This window comes from Leptonychotes weddellii, chromosome 13 (assembly GCF_054177405.1).
Source record: "Leptonychotes weddellii isolate Sample4059 chromosome 13, ASM5417740v2, whole genome shotgun sequence".
In the NCBI taxonomy this organism is placed as follows: domain Eukaryota; kingdom Metazoa; phylum Chordata; class Mammalia; order Carnivora; family Phocidae; genus Leptonychotes; species Leptonychotes weddellii.
In genome coordinates, this window is record NC_138381.1 from 42,803,982 (window position 1) to 42,831,116 (window position 27,135).

The window sequence follows — 27,135 nt, forward strand, 5'->3', positions numbered from 1 at the left end:
AACTTGCAGGCAGAATATATTTCTTGGTTTTGATAAACATACTATAGTTATGTTAGATGTTACTAGCAGGGAAAGCAGAGTATTTTTACAACTTCTAGTGAAATCTATAATTATTTCAAAACAAAAAAAAAGATACTGGTAGTTTTATTTGCCAGAATCCCTATTTTCCATATCTCCCTTATCCTAAGTATCTTCTAACACAATGCTAATGGAGGGATAACGTTTTTTGGAGAGCAATTTGGCCAAACCAATCAAGCTATTAGAATGTGTAAATGGTTTGATCAGGAAATTTCATTTCTAGGGATTTTTCCTAAGAAAATCATCAGAGATAAATACCAAAAAATCTGCACACAATGATTTAGTTTTTATAGTTATTTAAGTGAAAAATTTGAAAAAACTTAAAAATTGGAAACATGTGGGGACTAGTTAGTATATCATGATATACCCAGAAGATAGAATACAGTGTAGCCATAAGAAATTAAGCCATAGAAGAATATTTATTGACATGGGAAAATGTTAACAATATACTTCTATATGAAATATGCAGAATACAAAACAGTATATACAGTTTAATACCATTTTATGGAAAGAAAAATAGCCATATATACAAAATCATGCATAGGAAAAAAATAGAAGGATGTACATAGCAAATGTTAATAATGGTTATCTCTAGATAGTAGACTTAGAAGTGATTATACAATTTTCCCAGTAAATTTCACCTGCCCTCCAAACAGTATCTGCTTCATGCTAGTCTTTCTTGGGTGTGATTAGCTTGATATAATTCTTTTCAAATAGACTCTGTTTCATGATACATACCTCCAAATCATACTGCTTTTCCCATTTAAAAAGTAGATGCTACTTGCTCTTACATACTGGCATATGGAAAATATTTTTAACTAATACAATATACTATAAAATATGCCACAGCATAGATCTGGCTATAGAAAATTATTGTTTGGAGAATCTGAAAATCCTCTAATAGAGAGAAATTTTAAATAGAGAAAAAGATGCTATCATTAGTTGGGGGTCCATAATGGTTGAGTATAAATAACTCAGATTCCAGAATTGGAGACTTTGGGATCTCTCCCTACTAGCTAACTAACTGCCTTTGGGCAAAGGAGATTAGGTTTTTTAGACAGGAAAATGTGGCTAATAATTTTGTAGAAGGAAGGAAAAATAAGATTTTTTTAAATAAGGGAAAATGAGATCATAGATATAAAGGTCTTCCATATAAAGACCTAAGTAACTGTGAGATGAAACAGCAAAAGAAAGAAATTCAAATTTGGTGTTATAGAAAAACTAACTCAATTTTTCTGCAGCACCAAATTCTTCCTGTTTTATATCTTCTTTCACAGGTTAGACATGCCAAAATTGTGAAATTACTTTAATGTTAATTAATGGTCTTCAACTTCTTTACTTAACAGTTAATAACAAAGGACATAACTTTTCATGGAATCTGAGGTAAGTGTTCTAAATGTATTTAGGACATCCTCTGATTACTCCTGATCACTGGCAACATTAGACATATTTACAACAAATATGACTTGGATTTTATTTCTCAGAATCCATCCTAGTGTAAAGCCATTTACTAGATTTTTATTAAAAATACCAAATAAGGATGTTGGGTCTTTTAAAGGCAAGACATCAAGGGAACAGAAAAAGAATATCTGTCTGAGTCCGCTCTTCCGTGATGCTCTCCACGATGCAAGCACCATTCCAAGTTGCCTCCGAACTTCTACTCCCTCCCCGTGGGAGAGAATCTCGGACAAATCTGCAGTCAATCAATAACTTTCAATAACTGTTTGCAATCATATCTAAAGGGGAACAGCTAATAACTTACTGTTATATCTCAAAGATAAATGTATTGTCTCGATGCCTAGAGGCAAAGGGCATAACTTACAGATGAAAGAAGGAACATAAAACACTGATGTAAAGGAAGATCTGGTAAGATGGAAAAAAAAAAGAGGGATTTTCTGTTTTTCCAATCAAAACATTTGTTCCTTTACTCCGTAAAGTCACAGAGGTGAGAAAGACGGCTGGAATGCAGATGAAATCGCGTATCACACTTACATAACCACCTGATGACGTGCTCCGGCCCCACACCAGTGTGGTTGTCCCACCCCTATTCCCTTCTATAAATGCCCCATTAACTGCAGCAGAGCTTCTAGTGTCGTCCTAATTCCTTAATGAAGATCACGAGAAAGGTACCTTCAGGATGTTAAAAAAAAAAAACCAAAAACAGAATTATTACACTAACACATTTCAGGGGTGGGAGAAGACTACTGACACTCCATATCTACCGCTTTACATTACAAGAATTAAACAAAAAAAATAGAGGCTAGAAAATCACATTTTGAAATTTCACAATCACCAATTTGCAACAAAAACCGAAGCATAACACTTATGCTAACAAATATGGCAGATGAATTATCACTTCAGCATGTAAATGCAGATGGATACTCCTGGATTTTTGCTTAATCATTACTCAGTGATGAACCCTATAAAATGAAAGGTGACTTACTGTGAATCAAAATCACAAGAATAAACTCTCCAAGATCAATTTGCAATGAGCTCCAATTCTAATAAGCCATAAAGAGCAGTAAAAGGCAATATTCATTTAACGTAATAAGAATCCTGATGACAAGATATCAGGTATTTATACTCCTCTCGAGACATTTCTTCCCCACCTAACAAAGGCACTTGACATGTACTGAAATGGACAGTTAATTCAGGCACTGCCCTGGGCAACTGTTACCTTCCTCAAATTAGATGAAGTGGCAATTAAGTTCAAATTAAATCTTCTGAATCAGCCTGAAATACACATGAATATATCACAAGTTCTCTATTTTTGGCAGATGATATAACCAAAGAAGAAAAGATAACGCTGGTGTCCACAATGGGTTGGCTGACTTGAGCAGTCCAGGATCCTCTCTGCACAATATTCCCTGATGACTGTGGAATTTGTGAACAATGATAGGCAAATTAACCTGTCGTATAATTTTAGGTATTAATGTTCACTCCTCTTCTTGTCTTTTCTTACTTTTTTGTTCTTTCCCAAAGCCTTAGATGATTCCTCCTAAAAAAGACATAAATCAATGTAGTATCTCCCCATTTATATGAAGATACTGGCTTAGGAAACTTTAGTCTAATCATATGGAATATGTATAATACATCCATATGTATCATCTTCCTGTTTCATAGAGAACTTTTACTTATAGTCTATTTTATTTATTTATTTTTTTTTTTAAAGATTTTATTTATTTATTTGACAGAGAGAGAGACACAGCGAGAGAGGGAACACAAGCAGGGGGAGTGGGAGAGGGAGAAGCAGACTTCCCGCGGAGCAGGGAGCCCGATGCGGGGCTCGATCCCAGGACCTGGAATCATGACCTGAGCCGAAGGCAGACGCCCAACGACTGAGCCACCCAGGCGCCCCTATAGTCTATTTTAATATTTCTAAAATAATCAAGGATAGTCAAGGAAAACACTTCCTAACAGATTTACATTTGAATAATTTGGATATCATTTAATCTATTGTTCACTTTCCAAAGGAAGGCAGCAAACGTTAAATAAAATAAATATGCTTATAAAATATGAAACAAAAAAATATTTTTTAAGTATAAAGGCAGGCATCCCAGTGCATGCCAGGGGAGAGGGAAGGTGCTCTGACACTAACAGAGAATGCTAGAATTTTATACACGTTTAAAGAACATCTAGTTCACTGTAGCATGAACTACACAACCTCTCCCAGCCTCAATTTTAGGGAGTGAAAATTAATTGGTCTTTAAGCGTTTTATAAAACTCTGTATGAATCTATGAAATTAAGGTTCAAAGAGATGAAGTGATCTGCCCAAGGTCCCACAACTAACTGGCCAGTCACACTGTTCTGAATAGAACCTAAGTCTACATTTCCTAGTCCAAAGGTATTTCTAATGCGCCACAAACATTCTTTTTTTTTTTTTGAAGATTTTATTCATTTATTAGAGAGAGAGAGCATGTGCGTGGGAGGGAGGGGCAGAGGGAGAGGGAGAAGCAGGCTCCCTGCTGAACAGCGAGCCCAACCTGGGGCTCGATCCCAGGACCCCAGGATCATGACCTGAGCTGAAGGCAGATGCTTAACCAACTGAGACACCCAGGTGCCCCTCAAACATTTTGATTCATTCTTAATTTTTTGTCTTTTTTTTTTTTTTTATAGGCAGTGGTGAGAAACTCTCTATATAATCTCAATAACCACTCACCGGTGAATTTGTGTAGTTCCTCTCCACTAGTATGTTTCTGGCACAGTTGTTGATATGTTTAAAGCGATCTGGTCCTAGTAGGATTCCTCCATACCAGCGTGACACTACCACCATGACATTTCTCACATTCAAAATCTGTTATTTTCAGAAGCATAATTAGATACACACGTAGACATGTACAAATTCAAGTTTTAAAAGAGAATGAAATAACCCGTATACAAAATTGCACATAACATTTCCCCGTGACTTTAATGGCAGAACCACGAGTGAGCAGAGTGAGATTCCTAACATTCAGGTGATAGAATGTTAGAATGAGAAGGGAATTTACAAATCAAACTGCTCTACAGTGTCCTCAACTACGAAATTTTGGGGCAACCGCATAGAGTTAAAGGGAGATCATGCAGGTAGCGTTCTAGTTCTTCATGAATTCAACCAGAATAGCTCAGTTTAAGCAGCCTTTTGCCCCTAAGCCAAACAACAACCAAAACCTGCTTCTGAACAAACCACTGGAAAGAACTGGGGCTGCATGAGTAATTGCTGGTGCCTACCAGCAAGGTCTTCCTCAGTTTGACATCTGTCAAATGCTGCTCCTAACATGAAGCCCACCAGTCTACAGGCCTGACCACACACAGAGCTCCTTCCTATCAAGGGAATGGCCTGTTTATTTTTTTTTTTAATATTTTATTTATTTATTAGAGAGAGAGAGAGCACAAGTAGGCAGAGCGGCAGGCAGAGGGAGAGGGAGAAGCAGGCTCCCCACTTAGCAGAGAGCCCGATGCGGGGCTGGATCCCAGGACCCTGGGATCATAACCTGAGCCAAGGGCAGACACTTAACAACTGAGCCACCCAGGTCCCCCGAACGGCCTGTTTAGAAAACAAACCTCCACATAGAGTAATAGAAGAAACTACAACAACTACCTTAGGAAAAAAAACAAGCCATTCTTAAAAATAATGGACAGTGACCACCATACAGATTAAGAAAATCCAGCAGCATGAAAAAGAAAGGACAAGATAAACAAACTAAAATGGACCAGGAAAAATTTAAGGGAGAGAATATCTAAAAAAAAAAAAAAAAAGAAAGAAACTCTAATTAGCATACTCAGAGAAATTTTAGAAGCTACTGCATCCATAAAGTCAAAACGGTATACTATAAAAAAGGAAAAATAGAGACGAACTCTTTTTTCTTTTAACATATTTAAGTAATCTCTACACCCAATGTGGGGCTCGAACCCATGACCCTGAGGTTAAGAGTTGCATGCCTTTCTGACTGAGCCAGGCATGTGCCCCAGGAAAAAAGAATTCTTAAAACTTAAATACATGATTGTTAAACATTTTTAAAAATTCAATGGAAATCTTGGAAGACAGGCAAGAAAATGTCTTAAAAGGTGATGAGATGGACAACTTAAAAAAAAAGCAATATTCTGGGTCTATCCGGATGGTCCAATAGCACCCAACTAACAGGAATTGCACAGAGACAGAACAGAAGAAACAGAGGGAGAACACTGTCGAAAAACAAAAAGGAGATACTCTTCCAGAGCTGAAGGTAATCTACTGTCTATGACTGACAGGGCTTCAAAGCCCAGCACTTGTTATTAACCCTGTGCTTTCTGCCCATATCAAGTGGTTACAAGTTTCTCTCGATCAGTGTTTAAAAATTAACCCAAATACATTTCACGTTACATAGCCTAACGGATGTACTTATTCCTAAATGGAGCTCTGTTTCACTGAAAAGTTTTAGGGCTCAGAGCAGAGGACCAACAGGGTTTAACTTACACTTACCTCCATGAGATGGAGCAGGCGTCCACCAGCTGCTGTCTCCCCATCGTCTTCACAGTCCTGTAAGAAGGTCTGTTTATCCTCACAATATATTCTAGAAAGACACAGAACACGGTTACACTTTGAAACCCCAAAATACTGCACGAAGAGTTACACCTTCATACTTGTTGCAGTCAATTTACTTCCAAAATCAGCATATTTGTCCAAAAAAAAATTCTTCTTGAACTATACATTAGGCATATTTTCATTGATGATTCATTATCCAGTATGTTTCATTGTTTGTATTTGGGAAAGCTAGGCATCAAGGATGCCTCCTTTAAATCAGAAATGCTATGATTATGGGAAGGTGAGTTTACACATCTGACACTTCATTTAACCTTGAAGCTATAAGGTTACAGAGAGCAGTCACTGAAAAACATATATTGAGAATTTATTGTAGAGAAGCATTATACATAGTAGGCACCATGAAATGATATACAAGAAATAAGTGGCTTACTCCTGTCTTTAAAGAGCCTTAGAGCTAGTGAGACAAAAAGTATATAAAAAAGATGGAGGTGATAAAATCAACATAAATGAACATTTTATACTTTCCTCACATCTTACTCTAGCCATTGAGCATTTCTCTATCCTCCGATTCTAAGAATTATAAGATTTATTTTCTCTGCAACTTTTCCCCTAGTTGGTTATCAGTATTAGAGATAAAACATGGTATTTACCTATTTAAATTATCTAGAAAGTTTGCATTTGGAATAATAACGTAGGGCTACACTGTAGCAGAATAAGCATGGCGAGTAAGTGTGAGATATAAAAAGCAATCAGTGCCAGTTAAAGTATGCCGTCTAGTGGATTTCTTAGGCCCCTACAGATGACACCGTCTAGGACAAGGCAAATGCACCAAAGATATCTTTCCAGCTGGGGCTATAAAAAGCCAGGTACTACCATATCTATACGCCTAGGTCAATTATAACAAACATATTCATATATTTATTATATATTCATATTTAGCATAGCCATCATATTCATTCATTCACTCGTTCATCCTTCAATCCATCTTTCCATTCATTCACTCAATAAATACTTACGGCCCACCTACAATGACCAGGCTCTGTTATTATTTAGAGTTGATCTCGTTCCAAGAAAACATAGTACTACTAGACAACATTTTATGTGGCAAATTTAAGGCAAAAAGGAGTCAGCAGTTGGTTTATATTAGGACTGTAATTATAATCTAACACTGTAATTTTATGGAACCAATGAAGGAAATTTGAGTTATAAATCAATACTATTAGGTTTTTAAAAAATGAAATCCCACGGACATTTTCACTTTTTCCTCACATGCCAGGAAGATAATGATGCAGTATCCCACAGGTGTGTGTGCCAGTAGTCTGAAGAGTGCCCCTTAACTCCAAAGCAGGAACACAGCCCCAGAACCAGGAAGTCACCTTAAAAGGATCCTAAGCATTCAAAATACACAACATAAAGTCCTTATACCAAATAAAGGTCCTTTATTTTATTTCCATTGGGGTCCTTCAAGCCGCCACTTTGTGCCTGTTTACTCTTGGGTGACACACAATTCTGACAAGCTAGCTCTTTCATTCCCAGCTGTCAGTTATAAAGGAGTGAGGTAAATGGGCTGCTACATGTAGTCATGCTGAAATTTGTGAGAAGTGATGGCTCATCACCTATTAATATGCAAAACTATAAAAATACTCACCGGAACTTAAAAACCCCATAATGTGGGGCCTGAAATAGAATATCCGGTATATTATCTAACTTTTTGATAATTTAAGATCAACATTATGGCCAGTGATTGTTGAAGGTGCAGCCACATAGCCATGTAGGCATAAAATAGAGATAAATGAAATTAGTTTATTATCAAACTCAGGTCTACCCCTTAACAACCATGTGATCTTGAAAAAGTTAAGCTTTTTACAGGGGCAGAACTGCTGAAATAATCAGAATTAACTTTCGTAATGCATTTGGCATAGAGAAGGCACTCAATAAACACATGGCATGAACGAACGGCTATTAATACTCTCACAGCACATTCTAATCATGGACAGCAAGCACACTCTAATCCCTCATTTTTATATTAATGACCCTAACCCATAAAGAAAACATCAAAATTCTGTCCAGCAGGACTCCAGTAAGTAGGGAATTATATAACAAATAGTCTTTTGTAAGTTTTGGCACTTAAAGTAATATGACTTAGTAATATTAAAAACTCACCTATCCAAAGTGATGGATTTTTTTGTTGTTGTTTCCTGAGTTTCAGATAGCCTAGATTTTACCAATATTCTCAATCACATTTTAAATTTGCACTAAATCTCTATGTTTATATTCTGATTCATTTCAGTTCTGAACTCTGTTCTTTTAAGTCTGTACTAATATGCATATTTAGAAATATGCCCTTCCTCTCTTTACTAACACATCAGCAAAGATTTGTATAAAACCTTAGTATTCAAAACTAAAAGGCATATAGTGAAAAGAAGCACGCTTAATTTACTGCTAATGGGAGTATAAATTGGTTTAAAAGAAAAACTCTGGAAAAAATTTGGCAGTATGTATCAAGAGTTTCAAAAACGTTCATACTTTTTGATAACTCTACTTCTAGGAATCTATTCTTTCTTCTTTTTAAATTATACGCCCATTTCATTTCAAAAAAGAATCTGAAGTAACCAGAACCTATCCTGAGTAAATAATCTAAAATGAATAAAAAAGGTGTTCACAGGACTATTTTCTACAATAGTGAAAAACATGAAAAACTGAACAAAAAAGTAAATGGTTAAGTAAATAATGGTATAGAGCCTCAAAGAAATATTACACAGCCATTACAATAATGTTTATAAAGCAATTATAACAACATGGAAAAATGGTTTTGTTAAGAAAGAAATAGGATAATAGGGTAATGCATTGAAAAAATAAACACTGCATAGGAGAAAGAAAATGTACAGATATATTATCAAAATATATCAAATTATTATCAGTTACATTTAATGGCAGAAAATGGCTGATTTCCCCTCCAAATTCTTTTTTTTCTTTTCTGCAGCTTCCAAATATTCTATATATGACCATTTGGTTTATAGAGGAAAAAAACCCCACATAATAGTTGTTATTTTTAAAAACCATGCATCAGTTTCCCCCATTTTTTACAAATGGAACATTCCTAAAAGTGTGATGATCACTCACCGGTATGCATAGATGTTGTGGGTGGCACTAGCTATTTTCTTATTCTCATACAATTTGGCAAGAACCATTTTCACCTTAAAAACAGCAGTAATATAAAATAAACTAATGTATACTTTTTGTTTTATAAATAAATGCTAGAAAAATATCTTAAAGCATATTGATATAAATACTGTTGTACTGAAATAGTGACTTAAAGAACCCACTACACTCTGAAACAGCCATTTCCAAAGTTTTCTCATTTTAGAGGCAAAAACTGGTACTCTTAATTGGTATGAAAATTACAGACCTGGTATTTTTTTTTCTTCAAAGGCACAGGCAAGGCTTTATTGGAGCTGATGGAGAGAGATCAGGCTGGCCTCCAGACCTGGTATTTTTGAGCACCAAATATCAAATATTTGAGCACTAAACATGTCGTAGGGACTTACATATGAAAATTTTTTCCCCATCTACAAAATTTTAAATGTAAATATCACCTTTTTTTAAAATGAGCTCTGAAAATTTACCAGGTTTAATGTATCCAATGTGACAGATACAAAATGGCATGTTCCAAATGTAAGACTGAAACTCTCTCTAGGAGTCATATAAGGTTTATAGAGGCGGTAACATGAGCCAGGTCCTGAAAGATGAGTGGCAATCTCTTTTGCATCAAAAGGGAAGAAAGGGGTGGGACAGGAAGAAGCCATTCCATTCAGAGGAAACTATGTGCGCAAATCTATCAGATTTAGCAAATAAAACATAAAGGATGCTCAGTTAGATTGGAATTTCAGATAAACCACAAATAATTTTTTTATTAGTAGTATGTCCCATACAATAATGTTTATCTGAAATTCCAATTTAACTAGGTATCCTGTATTTTATCTGGTAACCCAACCAGGGACATAAAAGAGAAAGGTTCTGGAAGTGACCAATAGTTTTATGTAGAAACTATTTAGAGTATGAATGAGAAGACAAAAGATATTGTATCAGGAATGATAAAGCTAGGGTCCTATCACAAAGGGCCTTGTATAATGAGTTCAGGTTTTTCCTTGTAGACAATGGAAATAAGCAAAGACTGGGGGTTGGGGATAGGGACACATGGCCAGACCTTTCAGAAAGGTAACGGGCAAAGAATACAGAAGAAATCCTGGAGGTAGGGAAGATGGAGCTGCAGCCACAGAGATCAATTTGAATCAGAAACTGTGCAGTCTGGTGTTTATCATTTTTTAATCTTTCAGGTTCTCAGATTCCTGATCAATAAAGCAGACAATGACCTCTAAGATTTATTTTAGCTCTCACAAATTATGATCCTCTAAGTCTAAGTGACTATAATCAGAAAAAGAAAGAGGATCCAGGATGAACAGATTCAGAACAGAATGTCTAATGAGGACCCTGGCAACAAGATTATGGGCAACAGCCCAGGACAAAATAGAGTTGCTGAGAGAAAGAGCCAGAAGCCTGCACCAAAAGCAGTTATCTTGACCACAAGTCAACGCAGAGAAGAATTTCCTCTTCCAGAGACCAGAAGAGAGTAAAAGGGCAGCCTGGTACAAAGAACTGTATCCCTGTAGGTCGGGGCTTAGAAGAGCTTAGAGAGGAAGAGCTGCAGAGACCAAAGGGAAGAAACTAATGATTAAAACCTATGCTAAATTAATGACACTTTTGTTGTTGTTTAACTTTATAGGTTGTTACAGTTTGTGACTGAAAAGTCTCCCATTTGATATCCTTGGGTGGGAGCCAGGTCACCTAAGTTCAGGAGGCAGAAAGGAAAAGGAATTCAGGTCAAGAAGACTCTGATCAGCCAGTCTGTCCACTGTCCCCTTCCCTGGGCATCAATGGAACCCACTTGGTTTTACAGAACTCCCACGCAACAGGACAAATAATTCTTTTTAACAAGCTATTAAGCATCATAATTTTCCACCCAATGGGTTTTTCTTGTTTGAAAGTCCATTATAGGATTAAGCCCTCACTAGAATTTAGATATTATTTTGAAAGTGGTAACATATAGAAAAAACACAAATCTCCCATGATTCACAGTAATTTGGGGGTAGGAAATGAGCAAAATATTTTTGTATTACATGAGAATTAAACACAATAGCAAAAATAAGGATATTATTGCAAAACCATTTACCTGAATTACTTGGGTAAAACAATATCAAAGTGAGCTGGACATAGTAACTTTACCTGTTTGGGACAAACTACTGGAGCCAAGTGCGCCTGAAAAGTACTTCTTCGGTCTGTAATAGGAATGCCATGATCAATCGGAGGTAATTCTTCTATTTCTATAAATTTAAAGAATTATATTATTTTTATCTTTAAAATTCCTACGTCCAAACACTGAAAAATTGACAATGGTGTTGGCAGAGGGTGGGGAAAGGAGCTGGGAAAGAGATATAAATTATATGGCAAATCAACCCCAAGAGCCATTAATAGTTGTCTATTATAAATTATAATTTTAAGCAAAAAGTTTCCAAAGAGATTGTGAATAAGATTAGACTAACCTGACTTAGAAACGATTTTCACCTGCCAAGGTCACCCCGTGGTAGGTTAGGACTGAAATCCTGGGCTGTTACAGTAGTATAAATTGTACAATAATTAAGTTTTAGGAGTATAAAAGGTCCTGAGACCAAAAAGACTGTCAGCTGCTAATATAGCACAATTTGTTTATCCATTCTGTTAATGGACTTCTGGGTTGGGAAACCTAGGACTTTATTTTGTATAGCTGTAATATAACCTCTTCTACTAATAAAACTGTTCCTACTTCATAGGATTGAATATATCAAGGATACACTAAATTGGTATTCTAAGGAGTATCATGATTTCAAGTTATTCTGCTTCTTAAACAAGTTTAAGAACCACTAATTTACCAACCATTCTGGCTGCTACATCTGTCTCATTTAGGATCTAAAGTCATTCAGGAAAAAGAACTGAAATTGTTTCCTATTTCTTTTTCTTTTTTTTTTTTTTTAAAGATTTATTTATTTATTTGACAGAGAGAGAGACAGCGAGAGCAGGAACACAAGCAGGGGGAGTGGGAGAGGAAGAAGCAGGCTTCCCGCGGAGCAGGGAGCCCGATGCGGGGCTCGATCCCAGGACCCTGGGATCATGACCTGAGCCGAAGGCAGATGCTTAATGACTGAGCCACCCAGGCGCCCCATGTTTCCTATTTCTATTCACTGATCTGTTTAATCTTACCAAGTCAGCTTGCCTTACAATTAATGAACTACTTCAACCAGTACTTGTAAAAGTATTTCTTGACAGCTTTAAACAACTTGTCCAAACTCACTGCACTGGTTTGTGTCAGGACTAGGACAAGAAACCAGGTTTATGCAGGATTTTGCCTTTCTTCTGAGAGTGTCCTCTTCTTTTTTTTTTTTTTTAAAGATTTTATTTATTCATTTGAGAGAGAATGAGATAGAGAGAGCACGAGAGGGGGTAGGGTCAGAGGGAGAAGCAGACTCCCCGCCGAGCAGGGAGCCCGATGAGGGACTCGATCCCGGGACTCCAGGATCATGACCTGAGCCGAAGGCAGTCGCCCAACCAACTGAGCCACCCAGGCGCCCCGAGAGTGTCCTCTTCTTGAAATGAACTGTGACCACTGTACTAGGGCAGTACTGAGGTCAACAGGAACCAGATACTATTTATTGTGACTATGATTTTCACTCTTATTCTTTTAATAGTGGATCCTGTTTCCCAAAAGAAATCTTATGACAAATCCACAAATATATACATGAATAAAATGTGAGACTAAAGTAGGAGTCATAGTCCTGGGTCTTCTCTCCCACTCTTTCTCTTCCTGTGTATCCCCTTGCTAGTCCTGAAATATCATGCAAAAACTTTAAAACTTCATAGTATTGTTTAAAAGCTCCTGTGTAGGGGCGCCTGGGTGGCTCAGCTGGTTAAGCGCCTGCCTTCGACTGAGGTGGTGATCTCAGGGTTTTAGGATGGAGTGAGCCCCACATTGGGCTCCCTGTTCCTCTGCTCCCTGTCCCTCTGCTTAGCGGAGAGTCTGCTTCTCCTTCTGCCCTGCCCCCTGCTTGTGCTCTCTCTCTTTCTCACAAATAAATACTTTTTTAAAAATTTAAAAATTAATTAATTAATTAAAATCTACTGTATAATGCATACGAAACTTTTTTGTAAAAGACTTGAGAAAACTGATGCTATTATTCAAAATTTTAAGATACTAAAATGGAAGATACTTTCTGATCACAACATAGAGCTGATTTATCACATCAATCTATTCATAAGCTGAATACGACTAGATTATGGAACAAATTTGCTTAAGCAAAAACTAAAATTTTAAAGGCATTTTACTGGCTTTAATTCAGTGGTTGCACTTTCAATTATTATATTTATATTTGTGAGCACAGACTAAAATTTAACTCTGCAACATCAGGAGACAGCTGAGGATTTCAAAATAGAAATAATAAAAACAGGATGTGAATTGAAAACATTAACACAGCTTTTCTTAGTTTCAGTTTCTCCCATCATTAATTCAAAACTCTAGAAAGTCACACACACACAAAAAAAGGGTGAGGGAGGGAGAAATTTCCTTTTTCCTCACCATTCTGACAGACCCAGCAAACACCAAAATGGCCAGCAGGCGGGAAAAAAATAACGCAATTCTCTGCAAATTAATAACTATTTCTTAACATGTGAGAGCTTACTACATTTCTATACCATTTCAAAAAACAATACATAATACTGCTATCCCACTCTTCTCAAAAGAAACTAGTTAGTAACATTATACCTGTTCGATTTTCACTGATATCAAAATCCAATGCTTTAGCAGGAGTTTCTGGTTGACATGCTAAAATGAGATCATCTTCACATTCTACATCTTCCTCTTCAGTTTTCTTCTTTACATCGGGGCCTACGTGGATATGAGATATTATCAGTGAACTCTAAGAGTAAGGAATTCTACCTAAAAACTTCTTGGTCTTGATCTCTAAATACCATTCTTCAATAGAAGGAACCAGGACTTTTATGAGAAGTAGCTGATTCCAAGGTTGGAGCAAGGAAAAGAAAAGATGAGCCTGGAACATCTTATGATTCCAGGGAGTAAAGAAATGCTCAAAAAATAAATAAATAAATAAGAGTGGTAAGCTTATAAAAAGAATACAGGTGTTTACCTGAAGGAGATCCTAAAGGTGAAACCTAGAATAATTTGAGCAACAAAATAATGGTAGTATGGAATTTTAACCCATAGAATAAAATAATACATGTGTTCATACTGATTTAAATAAATAATCAAAAAAATAAAGAGAAAAGACATCTCTTCCTCACAACATAATTCTAATTCAGTGAAGAAGGAAAGAAGAAAATATGAATCATCATTAGGCAAACACCACAGTAATAAATATTGTTGACAAGACACACTAAGGGATACTAAAATTAGTAGTAGTATTTAGTAGTGTGTGAAAGTTTAAGGAGGAATAGGATATTAGCATAGCCTCAAAATATCTCCCTCAAGGTCCTTATCAACTACAAAAGGAAAAATAGTAACTGTGATGGTTAATTTTATATGTCAACTTGGCTAGGCCACAGTATCAGTATTTATTTGGTCAAACACTATTCTAGATGTTTCTGTAAAGGAATTTCTTGGATGGAATTCACATTCAAATCTGTTAACTTTGAGTAAAGCAGACTGCCCTCCACAATGTGAGAGAGCCTCATCCAATTAAGGTCTTAATAGAAACATGACTAACCTCCCCAGAGAAAGAGGGAATTCTGCCAGCAGACAGCCAGCCTTCAGACTTGAGCTGCAACATCAGTGCTTCCCTGGGTCTCCAGCCTGCCAAACTATCTTGAAGATTTTGGACTTTCCAGCCTCCACAATCTCACGAGCCAATTCCTTAAAGTAAATTGATCTCTCTTTCCTTCTCTTCCTAACCTCTCCCCCCCTCCTCTTGCATCCCTCCCTCCCTATCTTTATAAATACACACACACGCCCCCTATAGGTTCTCTGGAGAGTCCTTATTAATACCTTAACTTTACACTGGAGACATCTGGCAGATACCACCTTAACCAAAGAATCAAGGTAAACATCACCAATAATAAAGCATATTGATACCACGAGTTCTTTGATATATGCACTATGAAGAACACAATATCATTTTTGTGGTATTCTCGCCAAAATGCCCAATCTTGCTCCAGTTGTGAGAAAACAATGGACAGACCCAAATTGAGGGACATTCTACAAAATAATCAGTAGTCTTCAAAAGAGTCAGGTCATAAGAAGTCATAAAAGTCAAGGAAAGACTTTAAAACTATTTATAGACTAGAAGAGAGTAAGGAGAAATAACAGCTAAATGCAATGTAGAATCCTGGACAGCATCCTATAACAGCAGAAGGGACATTAGTGGAAAAATCAGTGAAATTCAAATAAGCTCTTTAGTTTTGTTAATATTATACCAATATTAGTTTCCTATTCTGAGAAATTATATTGTGGTTATGTAAGATGTTACTAAGGGAAGCAGAGTGAGGGATATAAAAGAGTCCTCTGTACTATTTTTGCAACTTTTCTCTAAGTCTAAAATTAGTTAAGAATTTTTAAAAATTGTAAATAGTTGTATTTAATCACTTTAAAATTTAGTATTTCTATAGTAGAAAAAAGATACAAAATAATAAATTTGTACTGAAGATTAACAGTAAAATCAAAATAAATTACGTGTCAAGTGGGTGCCCTGGAGTGGAAAATTCTCATGAGATATCTTGATCACTAGCTTGCAGCCTTATTAGTTCTTCAGAACTACAAATCCTTCCATTTTAGTATGAAGTCTACAAAAACAATTTTGATAAGAAAAATTCCAAACAAAATTTCTAAGAAGTATAATTACAAGTTATACAACAAAAATCAATAATTCTAAAATTTGGAGAGTGGCTAAACTATATTGTGGATATAGATGAAAAAGGGAAAAATGTCATTTTTAATATCTATAATTTTTTAAATTTCCTGAGAGTTGAGTGATCCCAAGCTTTTTGGAGTCCTAAATTTTTACTGCTATCCATTCCATTTTTGCAATTATCCTATACTCTAGAATGGTAGATTGGCAAAAATCAATTCTGTTTTGAGACTATTTTTCCTATCAGTGCCCTGAAATGCTACAAAACCAGAACATGAATCATGAAAGTTAAGGAAAATACTTCAAAAAAGATTGTCACATGGACAGAACATCTTCTTACCATTTATCTCTTAGATGTTAATGGAAGCAGTAAAAAATCTGCTTCTACAGAAAAGTTAAATGCTCTGAAAAAGTATATACTACTATCAACTTTAAATGTATACTGATTTTACTAAGGGAGTCCTAAATAATTGGTTTGTTTTTAAAAAATCTCTTTCTCAGATTGAAAACAATTCTATCAGTGGTAACAATGAAATAGTAGAAATTTCCACATTGTCATATAATGATTCAATGAAAGAATAATAGGGCAAAATATGGTTTTCAAATGTTTTGAAATTAGATAGTAGTAATGGGTGTACAACTTTGGAATATACTAAAAACCAATGAATTATACATTTTTAAAGGATGAATAATTATGGCATATGAATTATATCTCAATTTAAAAATAAATTTTCAAAGTAAATTTTTATATCCTAAATATCAGTTCAGTGTATTTTCCAAAGGTCTTTTTCTATAGACACTTCACTCATTTGAAGCTAATGTCTAATTGATGTACTCCAATAATTCATGAAGAATGTTACACGGATCATATTACCTTAATAGCCAAAGAAAGCAGAAATTTTAGACCCAAATTCTTTAACTATAAAATCTACTTCTGTAAGGATATAATATGAAACCAAAGAGCCTAAAACCATATAGAAAGAAATAACCGTAATTACATGAGTAAATGAACTTTCCAGAGAAACTTGTATTTTATCACATATAAACCATAAAACAATACATTTTCATTAAAAATTTCATTTAGAATATCTACATGGAAATTTAATTACTATTAAGCTAAAAGAGCATTAATAGTATTTTTCAATCCTACCTGGTTCCGTCATCTGAGATTTTTGTATTAGAACATCTCTTATTTTTTCCACCCACAGGTAAAGAATGCTTTCACCAATATTCTGTCTAAACAAAATTCAGGGGGAAAATTCGTTATTTAAAACAAATTCCTTCTCAAATTCAAGAAAATACAGACATATTTACAATCAAAGAAATTACATGCAATTTAGCCATGCCTCTTAAAAAAGAATTTTGGGTGCCTGGGTGGCTCAGTTGGTTAAGCTACTGCCTTTGGCTCAGGTCATGATCCAGGAGTCCCAGGATCGCGTCCCGCATCGGGCTCCCTGCTCAGCGGGGGATCTGCTTCTCCCTCTGACTCTACCCCTTCTTGTGTGCTCTCTCTCTCTCTCAAATAAATAAAAATCTTAAAAAATAATAATAAATAAATAAATAAATAAAAAGAATTTATAAAAACAGATTTGTAGGGTATTTAATATAGATCGTTCATATCAACAGCATTAAAAATTCCAACTGGCTCCAAAATTAACATTGCTTACTTAAAATAAGCTGGAAAGTTGCAACCAAAGAAGGGCAAGAAAATTTCTGAACTTGAACTGGATGAAGTAGATAGATGTAAATGTGATTTAGCTTCTGTCAGCAGATATAGTTGCAATATTGATGTCACTGCTTGCTTTTTTAAACTTTTTAAACAATTTCAAACCACTTATCTGGCACATTTATCATTTGGTATAATTATTTCCGCAAAAAAGAATGCAAAGCATTGGAGGAACTGCCTCAGAGAACAAATTTAGAAGACTTAAAAGACAATTAACAATATTATATTCACATTGTTTCTGACAAAATATTGTTGCCCAAATTGATTCATTTTGGTTCCAAATGTCTATCTCAGATAAATTAAATCCATCTCAAAGGGTCAGTGAGAAAAAGAACATGTCCTGGTTCACGTCCATAGAATTATGTTAAATGATGACAACAGTAATCAAGGCCCCAGGTGTCTACTCTTTAAGGAATGACACTAATTTTAGGTAAGTTTCCATTATGTGTGTTTAAACAATCACCATACTACTTCATAACAACACCTTACCTTCTTCCTCTGAAAGTTCCCCTTGAAACCACTACCTCTCTTCATCATGCTACTCATCAGTACCCACCAAAGGAAACTTTCAAAACAAGCATACAGAAAAAAAAAATATTGTTCTCAAATAATTCTGTACCCTCATATCCTCCTCATCTCACCCATAACTCCTTAGTGCTAAACAATCCCCCATGTGCTCTGGTAACCTAAGATTCTTAGAGAGAGGAAAAGTCAACTGGAAAGGTCTTAAAAATCTGAAAATGTTAGTTGAATTTCTTTTAAACAATTCCCACTTCTATCCTCTCTTCTCAATGAAAGATGTAGAGGTACAGACAGAGAAAAGTAAAATGTATTGAGTACATACAAAGCACAAAGTTCACTATACTGTCAACACATTTTATGCTCATGATTATCTAATGAAGCAGGCATTATTTCCCCATTGTACAAATGAGAAAACAGACCTAGAGAGATCAATTAACTTATCTAAGACAATCTTAGAAGCAGTTAGGAAGCCCAGAGCCAGATGTGAATGCGGACTTACTCCAAAGCTTAGCTTGCCCACTGCATTTTACTCTCCTATCCAGCAGCTATGACCGTCAGCAAGCAAGCCACTTGAACTCTGAGTCTGTTTCCTCATCTATAAAATAGAGACTTAGAGCATCTCATGTTACTTTACAGAGGCAGTTTCTCTTCAAGGAAATCTTAATTCACTCAACAGAATTTCAAGGGCCTCATCTCCACACCAGCCCTGCGGGTATGGTAGTCAAAGAGAAAATGAGGTCCCTGGTCTCAGTGTTTGTGATCGTTACCCTTACAAATTTATGTTTTTGTATGTAATTCTCTCCATTTCCTAATCTCATTCTATTGAATTCTGCCCACAACCATCACCAAAAATAGTAATACTAGTATATAGTGTTTATCTAGTGTGGACACCTACTATACAGAAGACAAGGAGAAAACACTTTGTTATCTCGCTTAATCCTCATGCCACCCTTTGAGGCAGGAAAATCATCCCTCTGAATATACATTCAAATTCAGATTTATTGTTGGAGAGGTTGTGAAAACACCTTGGAAGAATTTTCACAATAAGTAACTTTTCCAAATAATAAAGAAGAAATTAAACCTTAACTCCCAAACCTCCTCTCCACTGGCCCATGGCTTCCTGCAGAAGAATGTACAATAGCACTTCTCCCCAACATCAGTTACTGAATGCTTCCTTCTTCCCTAGCATTTAACAAGATTTACTGAAATCCAGTGGAAGGAAGTTGCTGTGGGTGTTAAAGGTTTCCTGAGGAAAATGAAAATGACTCTTTCCCTTGGAATCCCAAATTCTATCACTAATGGTGGGGTTTTTTGTTTTGTTTTGTTTGTTGTTGTTATTGCTGTATTTGTGTTTTCTCTTTGTTCTGAGATTTTTAACTATCCATGAGGATTTGGTTTTCAAACTTTTGCCATCGCTGTAATGAAATCTCTCACAAAATCAGAAACACACTAAAACAGACAAAAGCTGAGAGTCCTCCTTCCTGTGCCTATCTGCCTCACACCCCACCCCCAACTGGTCCTGGAGGAAGTCTGCTGAATCCTAAGGACTCTGGCACAAAATTTAAAAACCACTCATTATAGAGGGAGATGCTAAGCTTTTATTTATGAAATTATATTATGGTAAAGTAGCTAAATAGAAAATGTCTGGAACAAAATTTGTATCAAATTGAATGAAAGACCACCTTGAATTAAAAACTGATTTTCATAGAGATATTTTGTGAGTAACTATACTTAAATGGCTATTAGCCAATCCAGAATGATCAAAACAAAGTCAAGTTACTTGTGGCTCTACCTTTACTTGTGGCTCTTACTTTTGTATCTTAATTTTCTAATATTTATACTTGTTGATTTAAGGATAAAGCTACTCACTAAAATACACTACTAAGTTGTGTGACCTTAGACAAATCATTCAATCTGTCTGAGTTCTCATCATCTCATTTTCAAAATGACAAAATTGGATGAGATGATTCTTTTAATAACAACAAAAATAGGAGTTGCTATTACATGGTACTAATGTACATTACACAGATTATGTCATTTAATCCTCACAACAATATTATTTTATCATCCTTATTTTACAGATGAAAAAAACAGATTTAAAGAGGTCACATTACTTCAAAAACTGATTCTAGAAGCCTGACCAAGACAGCCTTAACCTCATCTTGGCTAACTTCAGAATGGCAGAACTTCCTGACTCTAGGCCCTGATTTCCCCTTTCTTAGTGCATTTTCTTTAGAAAACTTGTCGTCATAAATTCTTTTCTTGCTCCTTAGGAATATATGGACATCTTTTTAGAAGACTCTTGTCAGTTTTACAACCTAGGAGTGTCTTTCTCAAGGACCTGGGAACCATCCTTTTGAATCGAGGAAGACGGCATCCTTTCTCCCAGTCTCTGTGGGATTGGAGGAGTCTAACTTCTGATGAGCAACAATTAGCAAACACAGATGGCCTAATCACAGAGAAACACATTTGCAAACTCAAGAAATAACTTACTGTGCTTACACAGTTCATTGATTAACCTTTCCTCAACATCCTCATCCTAGCCCTTACAAATTCTTCTGTTGATGGGACTGCAAACTGGTGCAGCCACTGTATGGAGGTTCCTCAAAAAATTAAAAATAGAACTACCCTACAATCCAGGAATCGCACTACTGGGTATTCACCCAAAGAATATGAGAACACTAATTGAAAAGGATATATGCACTCTATGTTTACTGCAGCATCATTTACAATAGCCAAACTATGGAAACAACAGATGTGTCCATCAATAGATGAATGGATAAAGAAAATGTGGTTTACATATAAAATGGAATATTACTTAGCCATAAAAAAAAAAAATGAAATCTTGCTGTTTGCAACAACATGGATGGATCTAGGTAGTATAATGTTAAGCAAAAGAAGCCAGTTAGAGAAAGACAAATACCATATGATTTCACTCATACGTGGAATTTAAGAAACAAAATAAATGAACAAGGGGAAAAAAAGGGAAATCAAAGTCTCTGAACTATAAAGAACAGATGGTTACTAGAGGGGAGATGGGTGGAGGGATGGGTGAAACAGGTGAAGGGGATTAAGAGTACGCGTATCTTGATGAACACTGAGTAATATACGGAACTGTTCAATCACTATATTGTATATCTGAAACTAATATAACATTGTATGTTAACTACACTGGAATTAAAATTTAAAACTTTCTCCCAGCAAGGGAAACAAAAGCAAAAATAAACTCCTGGGGCTAACATCAAAATAAAAAGCTTCTGCACAGCGGAAGAAATAGTCAACAAAACTAAAAGGCAACCTATGAAATGGGAGAAAATATTTGCAAATAACATATCTGATAAAGGGTTAGTATCCAAAATATATTAAGAACTTATAAAACTCAACACCCCAAAAATAAATAATCTAATTTAAAAATGGGAAAAGACATGAACAGACATTTCTCCAAAGAAGACATCCAAATGGCCAACAGACACATGAAAAGATGTTCAACATCACTCAGTATCAGGAAAATGCAAATCAAAACTACAATGAGATTATTGCCTCACAAGTCAAAATGGCTAAAATCAACAATATAAGAAACAAGTGTTGGTGAGGATGTGGAGAAAAAGGGACCCTCCCGCGCTGTTGGTGGGAATGCAAACTGGTGCAGCCACTCTGGCAAACAGTACGGAGGTTCCTCAAAAATTTAACAGAATTACCCTATGATCCAGTAATCACACTACTGGGTATTTACCAAAAAAATACAAAAACACTAATTCAGAGGGATACCTGCACCCCTATGTTTATAGCAGCGTTATTTACAATAGCCGAATTATGGAAACAGCCCAACTGTCCATTGATAGATGAATGGATGAAGAAAACGTAACAGATAGAGTGAGCGAGCGAGAGATGCAGGTATTCCCCCACTTACCAAAAGTTTGCGTTATGCCATTGCACTTTTCCAAAAGACCTACATTGGTAGCTGTTTTCACTAACCAAAAGAAACCTGAAGAGGATTTTCACCTTTACGAGAACAGCCATTACTATACCAAAAGTAGGTCTTCCGGGCGCCTGGGTGGCTCAGTTGGTTGGGCAACTGCCTTCGGCTCAGGTCATGATCCTGGAGTCCTGGGATCGAGTCCCGCATCGGGCTCCCTGCTCAGTGGAGAGTCTGCTTCTCCCTCTGACCCTCCTCCCTCTCATGCTCTCTGTCTCTCATTCTCTCTCTTGCAAATAAATAAAATCTTTAAAAAAAAAAAAAAAAAGTAGGTCTTCCATAAAAGTGAAGAGGTGTAACTTGAACATTCAGAAAGTGAGGGATACTCTTTCCCTTATGCCATTTTGGCAATTGAAAGGGTTCATGGGAACGCTCCACTTTTAGATAGTGGGGAAAATCTATACTACAAAAAAAAAAGTTAATCCATTTCCTTTTCTCTTAAACAACAGCAATTACTATGATGCTCTAGGTATTTTAAAATCTGTCATTTACTTTTTGCTTTATTAACATAGTTATTTTCATATATTCAAAATATCCATACAAAATATATCACTAAAAATAAGTTATGGTAAGCCAATTAATCTACATCTAATCAATGACCAAATCCTAGCTTATATTCTTCAGTATTTCTTTACTGACCATTTTTCTCCATCCACCTTCTTGTTGCCTTCATAAAAAGGCCTCCACCATCTCCCTCCTGAGTTAATGACTCACTCTTCCTGTGGTGGCCCTTCCCTCAAAACCCCTCACAACCCATCTCTCACATTGCTGTACAAATCTAATTACATCACTCCCCTGTGTAAAATGCCTAGAGCCTACAAGATAATGCCCAAACTTCTTTCCCAACTTGCAGGTTCTTTCTTCTTATCCCTACCTAATTTATATAGCTGGCATCTTAAACTATTTGCTAAACTCTAAAGATGCCAGGTTGCTTCATACCCACATTACTTTGCCTATGCCATTCATTCTACCAGAAAACCTCTCCCCATTTGATTACCTGGCAAACACCATGCTCAAAGGTCTCCTTCACAGTGGAACCCTCCTTTCCAACCTCATCCACATGCCCAGACATAGTTTGTTGCTAAGACCTCTAAAAAATGCTACTACAGCACTTGGTTCAAACCTCTCAATAATTATGTCATTGTATTGTATGGGTACACATTTATCTTTATTTTTAAATTTCAAACTCCTAACAGAGTGTCAGCATATAAGAGATACTCAGTAAATGCTTACTGGAAAAACTGTTAGTTTTCTGACTTCTTCCTTTCCTACCTAAGAGGAAACAAACCATAGTTCATCTGCTTGTCTAGGCAAAAATAAAATTTTGCATACAAAATGATGCTAATATGAAAATCTCGATAGTGTTACAGTATTTAGAATATAATGAGACTATAAACGTTAAGAACTATATTCATACATTTACCTCATTTCATTTTCAAAGACCAATAATATTTTTCAATTTGCTGCCCCCTGCTGGAATTATGGAAAAATTATTAAAGGCTGTCACAGGGTGCCTGGGTGGCTCAGTTGGTTAAGCCACTGCCTTCGGCTCAGGTCATGATCCTGGAGTCCCGGGATCGAGTCCCGCATCAGGCTCCCTGCTCGGCGGGGAGTCTGCTTCTCCCTCTGACCCTCCCCCCTCTCATGTGCTTTCTCTCTCTCATTCTCTCTCTCACAAATAAATAAATAAAATCTTAAAAAAAAAAAAAAAAAAGGCTGTCACAAAAACTTTTAAAAAGTGTTTAGGGCGCCTGGGTAGCTCAGTTGGTTAAGTGTCTGCCTTCGGCTCAGGTCAAGATCTCAGGGTCCTGGAATCAAGTCCTGCATCAGGCTCCCTGTAAATAAAATCTTTAAAAATAAATAAATAAATAAATAAAAATTTTAAAAAATAAAGAGCGTTTATTTTTATTTAGATCACATGTGTGCAAATAATACCATTGGATGGGGTTATTCAAGAACTTTTAGTAAGCAAGACAGTATAAATCATATTCTTCTGTTGAACAAACTGTCATTTCTGACCTTTCATAATTCTCAAATAGCTCAACTGAACTAGTTAGGGAAAACAGTAAGTTGGTTGTGTACTATGGGACGGTATCTTGGTAAAAGGGGGGCTTTTTGGATTAAAAAAAAAAAGGCAGATGGGAAACCATTTCTAAATACATGACGTTGTGCATAGGTAGAAGAAAAATCTAACTGACAAATATGATTAACATGATAGAACCCAAATAAGGGAAGATTTTCAAGAAAGAGGAACTTCAACACCAGCAAAAGTTCCAGACGTCAAGTAAGATAAGAACTAAAAAATGACCACAAGAGGGGTGCCTGGGTGGCTCAGTTGTTAAGTGTCTGCCTTTGGCTCAGGTCATGATCCCAGGGTCCTGGGATCAAGCCCCACATCAGGCTCCCTGCTCAGTGGGAAGCCTGCTTCTCCCTCTCCCACTCCCCCCTGCTTGTGTTCCTATCTCTCTCTGTCAAATAAAAATTAAAAAAAAAAAAAACTTAAAAAAAAATGACCACAAGATGTATAATTACAACATCATTGGTGAACAAAGTTGCAGTATATTTATCCTACTCTATTTAAGGAGGGAGATAAATTGGTAAATAAGCATAAATAAAGGATTAAAGAAAGAAGTTTGTTGGGGGCATAAAAGCTGGAGTGACCACTAAAGTTAGAGAAAATTATCAGAAAACATTTAACTGAGGAAATAAATAATACTTATATGTGCAGGAATCTCTAAATGGGGTCATCCTTTATTGGTATGTCTAGTTCTTGGTTACCTTCACAGTCAAGTGTAGAACTGGAGACTCAAGGAAGACCACAATTCCTCTAGGAGGGAATAAACAGAAATCAATTCCATAAAGACTTATCATATTTTAATTAAATATTTTGGGAGGAAAAGAAACCTGGCTGAGATCCCAGGGATACAAAGGGGGTCCTCTCACTGTAACAAATGGGGTGGCCACTTAGAACATATAAGACAATCTTTACCAGTTCCTGGATTACAGTAAAACTGATATTCCAGAACATTATTTATTTTACTAGATTAATATATCTCACAATACCTCTGAAACAAATAATACATTATATGTTAAAAAAAAAGAAGAAGAAGAAGATAGCAGGAAGGGAAGAAGGAAGGGGGGAAAATCAGAGGGGGAGACGAACCATGAGAAACCATGGACTCTGAGAAACAAACTGAGGGTTCTAGAGGGGAGGGGGCTAGGGGGATGGGTTAGCCTGGTGATGGGTATTAAAGAGGGCATGTACTGCATGGAGCACTGGGTGTTATACGCAAACAATGCATCATGGAACACTACATCAAAAACTAATGATGTAATGTATGGTGATTAACATAATAAAACATAATAAAAAAAGAAAAAATATATCTCACAATAATTAATTCAAATCACAGTCATCTTCTCTTGACTACGCATTAGCCTCCTAACCAACACCCCACACGTCTATTTTTGCTCCCTTCCAATCAGTTCTCCGCACAGAAACAGAATGGTGTTTTTTAAATGAGAATTTTATCACGGCGTCACGCCACTTAGAAGCCTCTGCTTTCCGCAGGTCTTAGAACAAAGACAACAATCCTTAACATAGCCTACAAGACTGCGCATGACCGCCCCTGCTCATCTCACCAGGTCATTTTCCCACCATGCTCCCTTCTCTCCTCTCCTCTTCCCACTTCATACCAACAGTCTTTGTGTCTTGAAATGAGCCAAGGTCCTTGACATAGAGCCTTTGCACATGGTGTGCCTTTCATCAGAGTTATCTTCACCTCACTAACCCAGCTCTAAAGTCAAACAAGCCATCCCTGACTTCCTAGACTAGATCAGGTCTTGTTTCAAACTCAGTTAGTACTGTATATTAATATCTTTCTTTTACAAAGCTAATCAGAGCTGCAGTTTTATATTCATTTTATGATGTTATGAGTAATCTCTCTCCCACCAATAAGTTCAAAATGCCACAAAAGAGGGACCATTTCTGTTTTTGCTAACTATGTGTACCCAGGACCTAGTACAGTGCCTGCCATGTAGTATTTGTTGATTGAATGAAAGAGTGAAAAATACAGTGTATCAACAGACTCTCATTCTTATGACCTAATACAAGATTCTGCTACAACCAGTTTCATTCAACACAGCCTGTGAAAATACCAAAACATGAGCAGTATCTCTGAGTTTACTTTCACAATCTGGTATTTTTATAGCTATTAGTTCTGAATTATTACTGTATTTTTGTATCTAAGTAGAAGTCATATCAAATGTCTACATAAAATTATATTATATAAGCAAACTTTCAAGGACTCTTCAAATGCATCCTTTTTGTTAATGGAAATGCAGTTTAACAAAAAGTTTAGAAAAGGCCTTAACATATTACAGTTCCAACAAAAGCCCACAATAAAATCACGAATAGAATTTTTTTTAATCACCTGTTACTTACATATATATTTCCTCAAGGCTATTTGATAAATCTGCACGTTCTTGCCCTTTAAGCCAAGGAGCACTAAGATTAAATAAAACACAATGAAGAAGACTATTCAAGGATTGTGTTTGTATCTCAAACAGAAATTACTGATTAAATTATAAATTATTTAACTTTTAAAAATTATCTATTTTCATTAAAATAGATAATTATTAGCTATATTGTACAAATCTATACAGCTCCAAAATGCTTTCATTGGCATTAACTCATTTTGTCCTTCTAGGAAACACGATAAAGACAACCCCAATATTATTCAAATAAAATATGGTATTAAAAAACAGAGGTGAGTTCATTGGATATCATAAAGCTGTACAGGTTTACATAAGTGGCAGAACAAGTTCCAGAATCCAAATTTCCAGATTCACAATATTTGCTACACTGTCAGGAGTTTCCAATTTTTTCTA

General features: G+C 36.0%; 1 protein-coding gene across 3 annotated transcripts in view; it reads right to left on the minus strand.

The window, feature by feature from the left end:
- Positions 1–478: 478 nt before the first annotated feature.
- Positions 479–27,135, minus strand: part of IMPACT (impact RWD domain protein) — a 30,234-nt gene continuing 3,577 nt past the window's right edge. The window contains exons 4-11 of one of the 3 annotated variants that reach the window (XM_081801478.1): positions 26,690–26,752; positions 17,175–17,260; positions 13,930–14,052; positions 11,364–11,416; positions 9,204–9,277; positions 6,018–6,108; positions 4,239–4,373; positions 479–3,076 (exon numbers count right to left, since the gene is read on the minus strand). In XM_081801478.1, the coding sequence (XP_081657604.1) occupies positions 3,008–3,076; positions 4,239–4,373; positions 6,018–6,108; positions 9,204–9,277; positions 11,364–11,416; positions 13,930–14,052; positions 17,175–17,260; positions 26,690–26,752 (694 nt within the window). In that variant the 3' untranslated portion in view covers positions 479–3,007. Of the gene's footprint in view, positions 3,077–4,238; positions 4,374–6,017; positions 6,109–9,203; positions 9,278–11,363; positions 11,462–13,929; positions 14,053–17,174; positions 17,261–26,689; positions 26,753–27,135 lie in introns of all 3 variants that reach the window. The other 2 variants (XM_006740740.3, XM_081801479.1) reach the window with 2 other exon arrangements.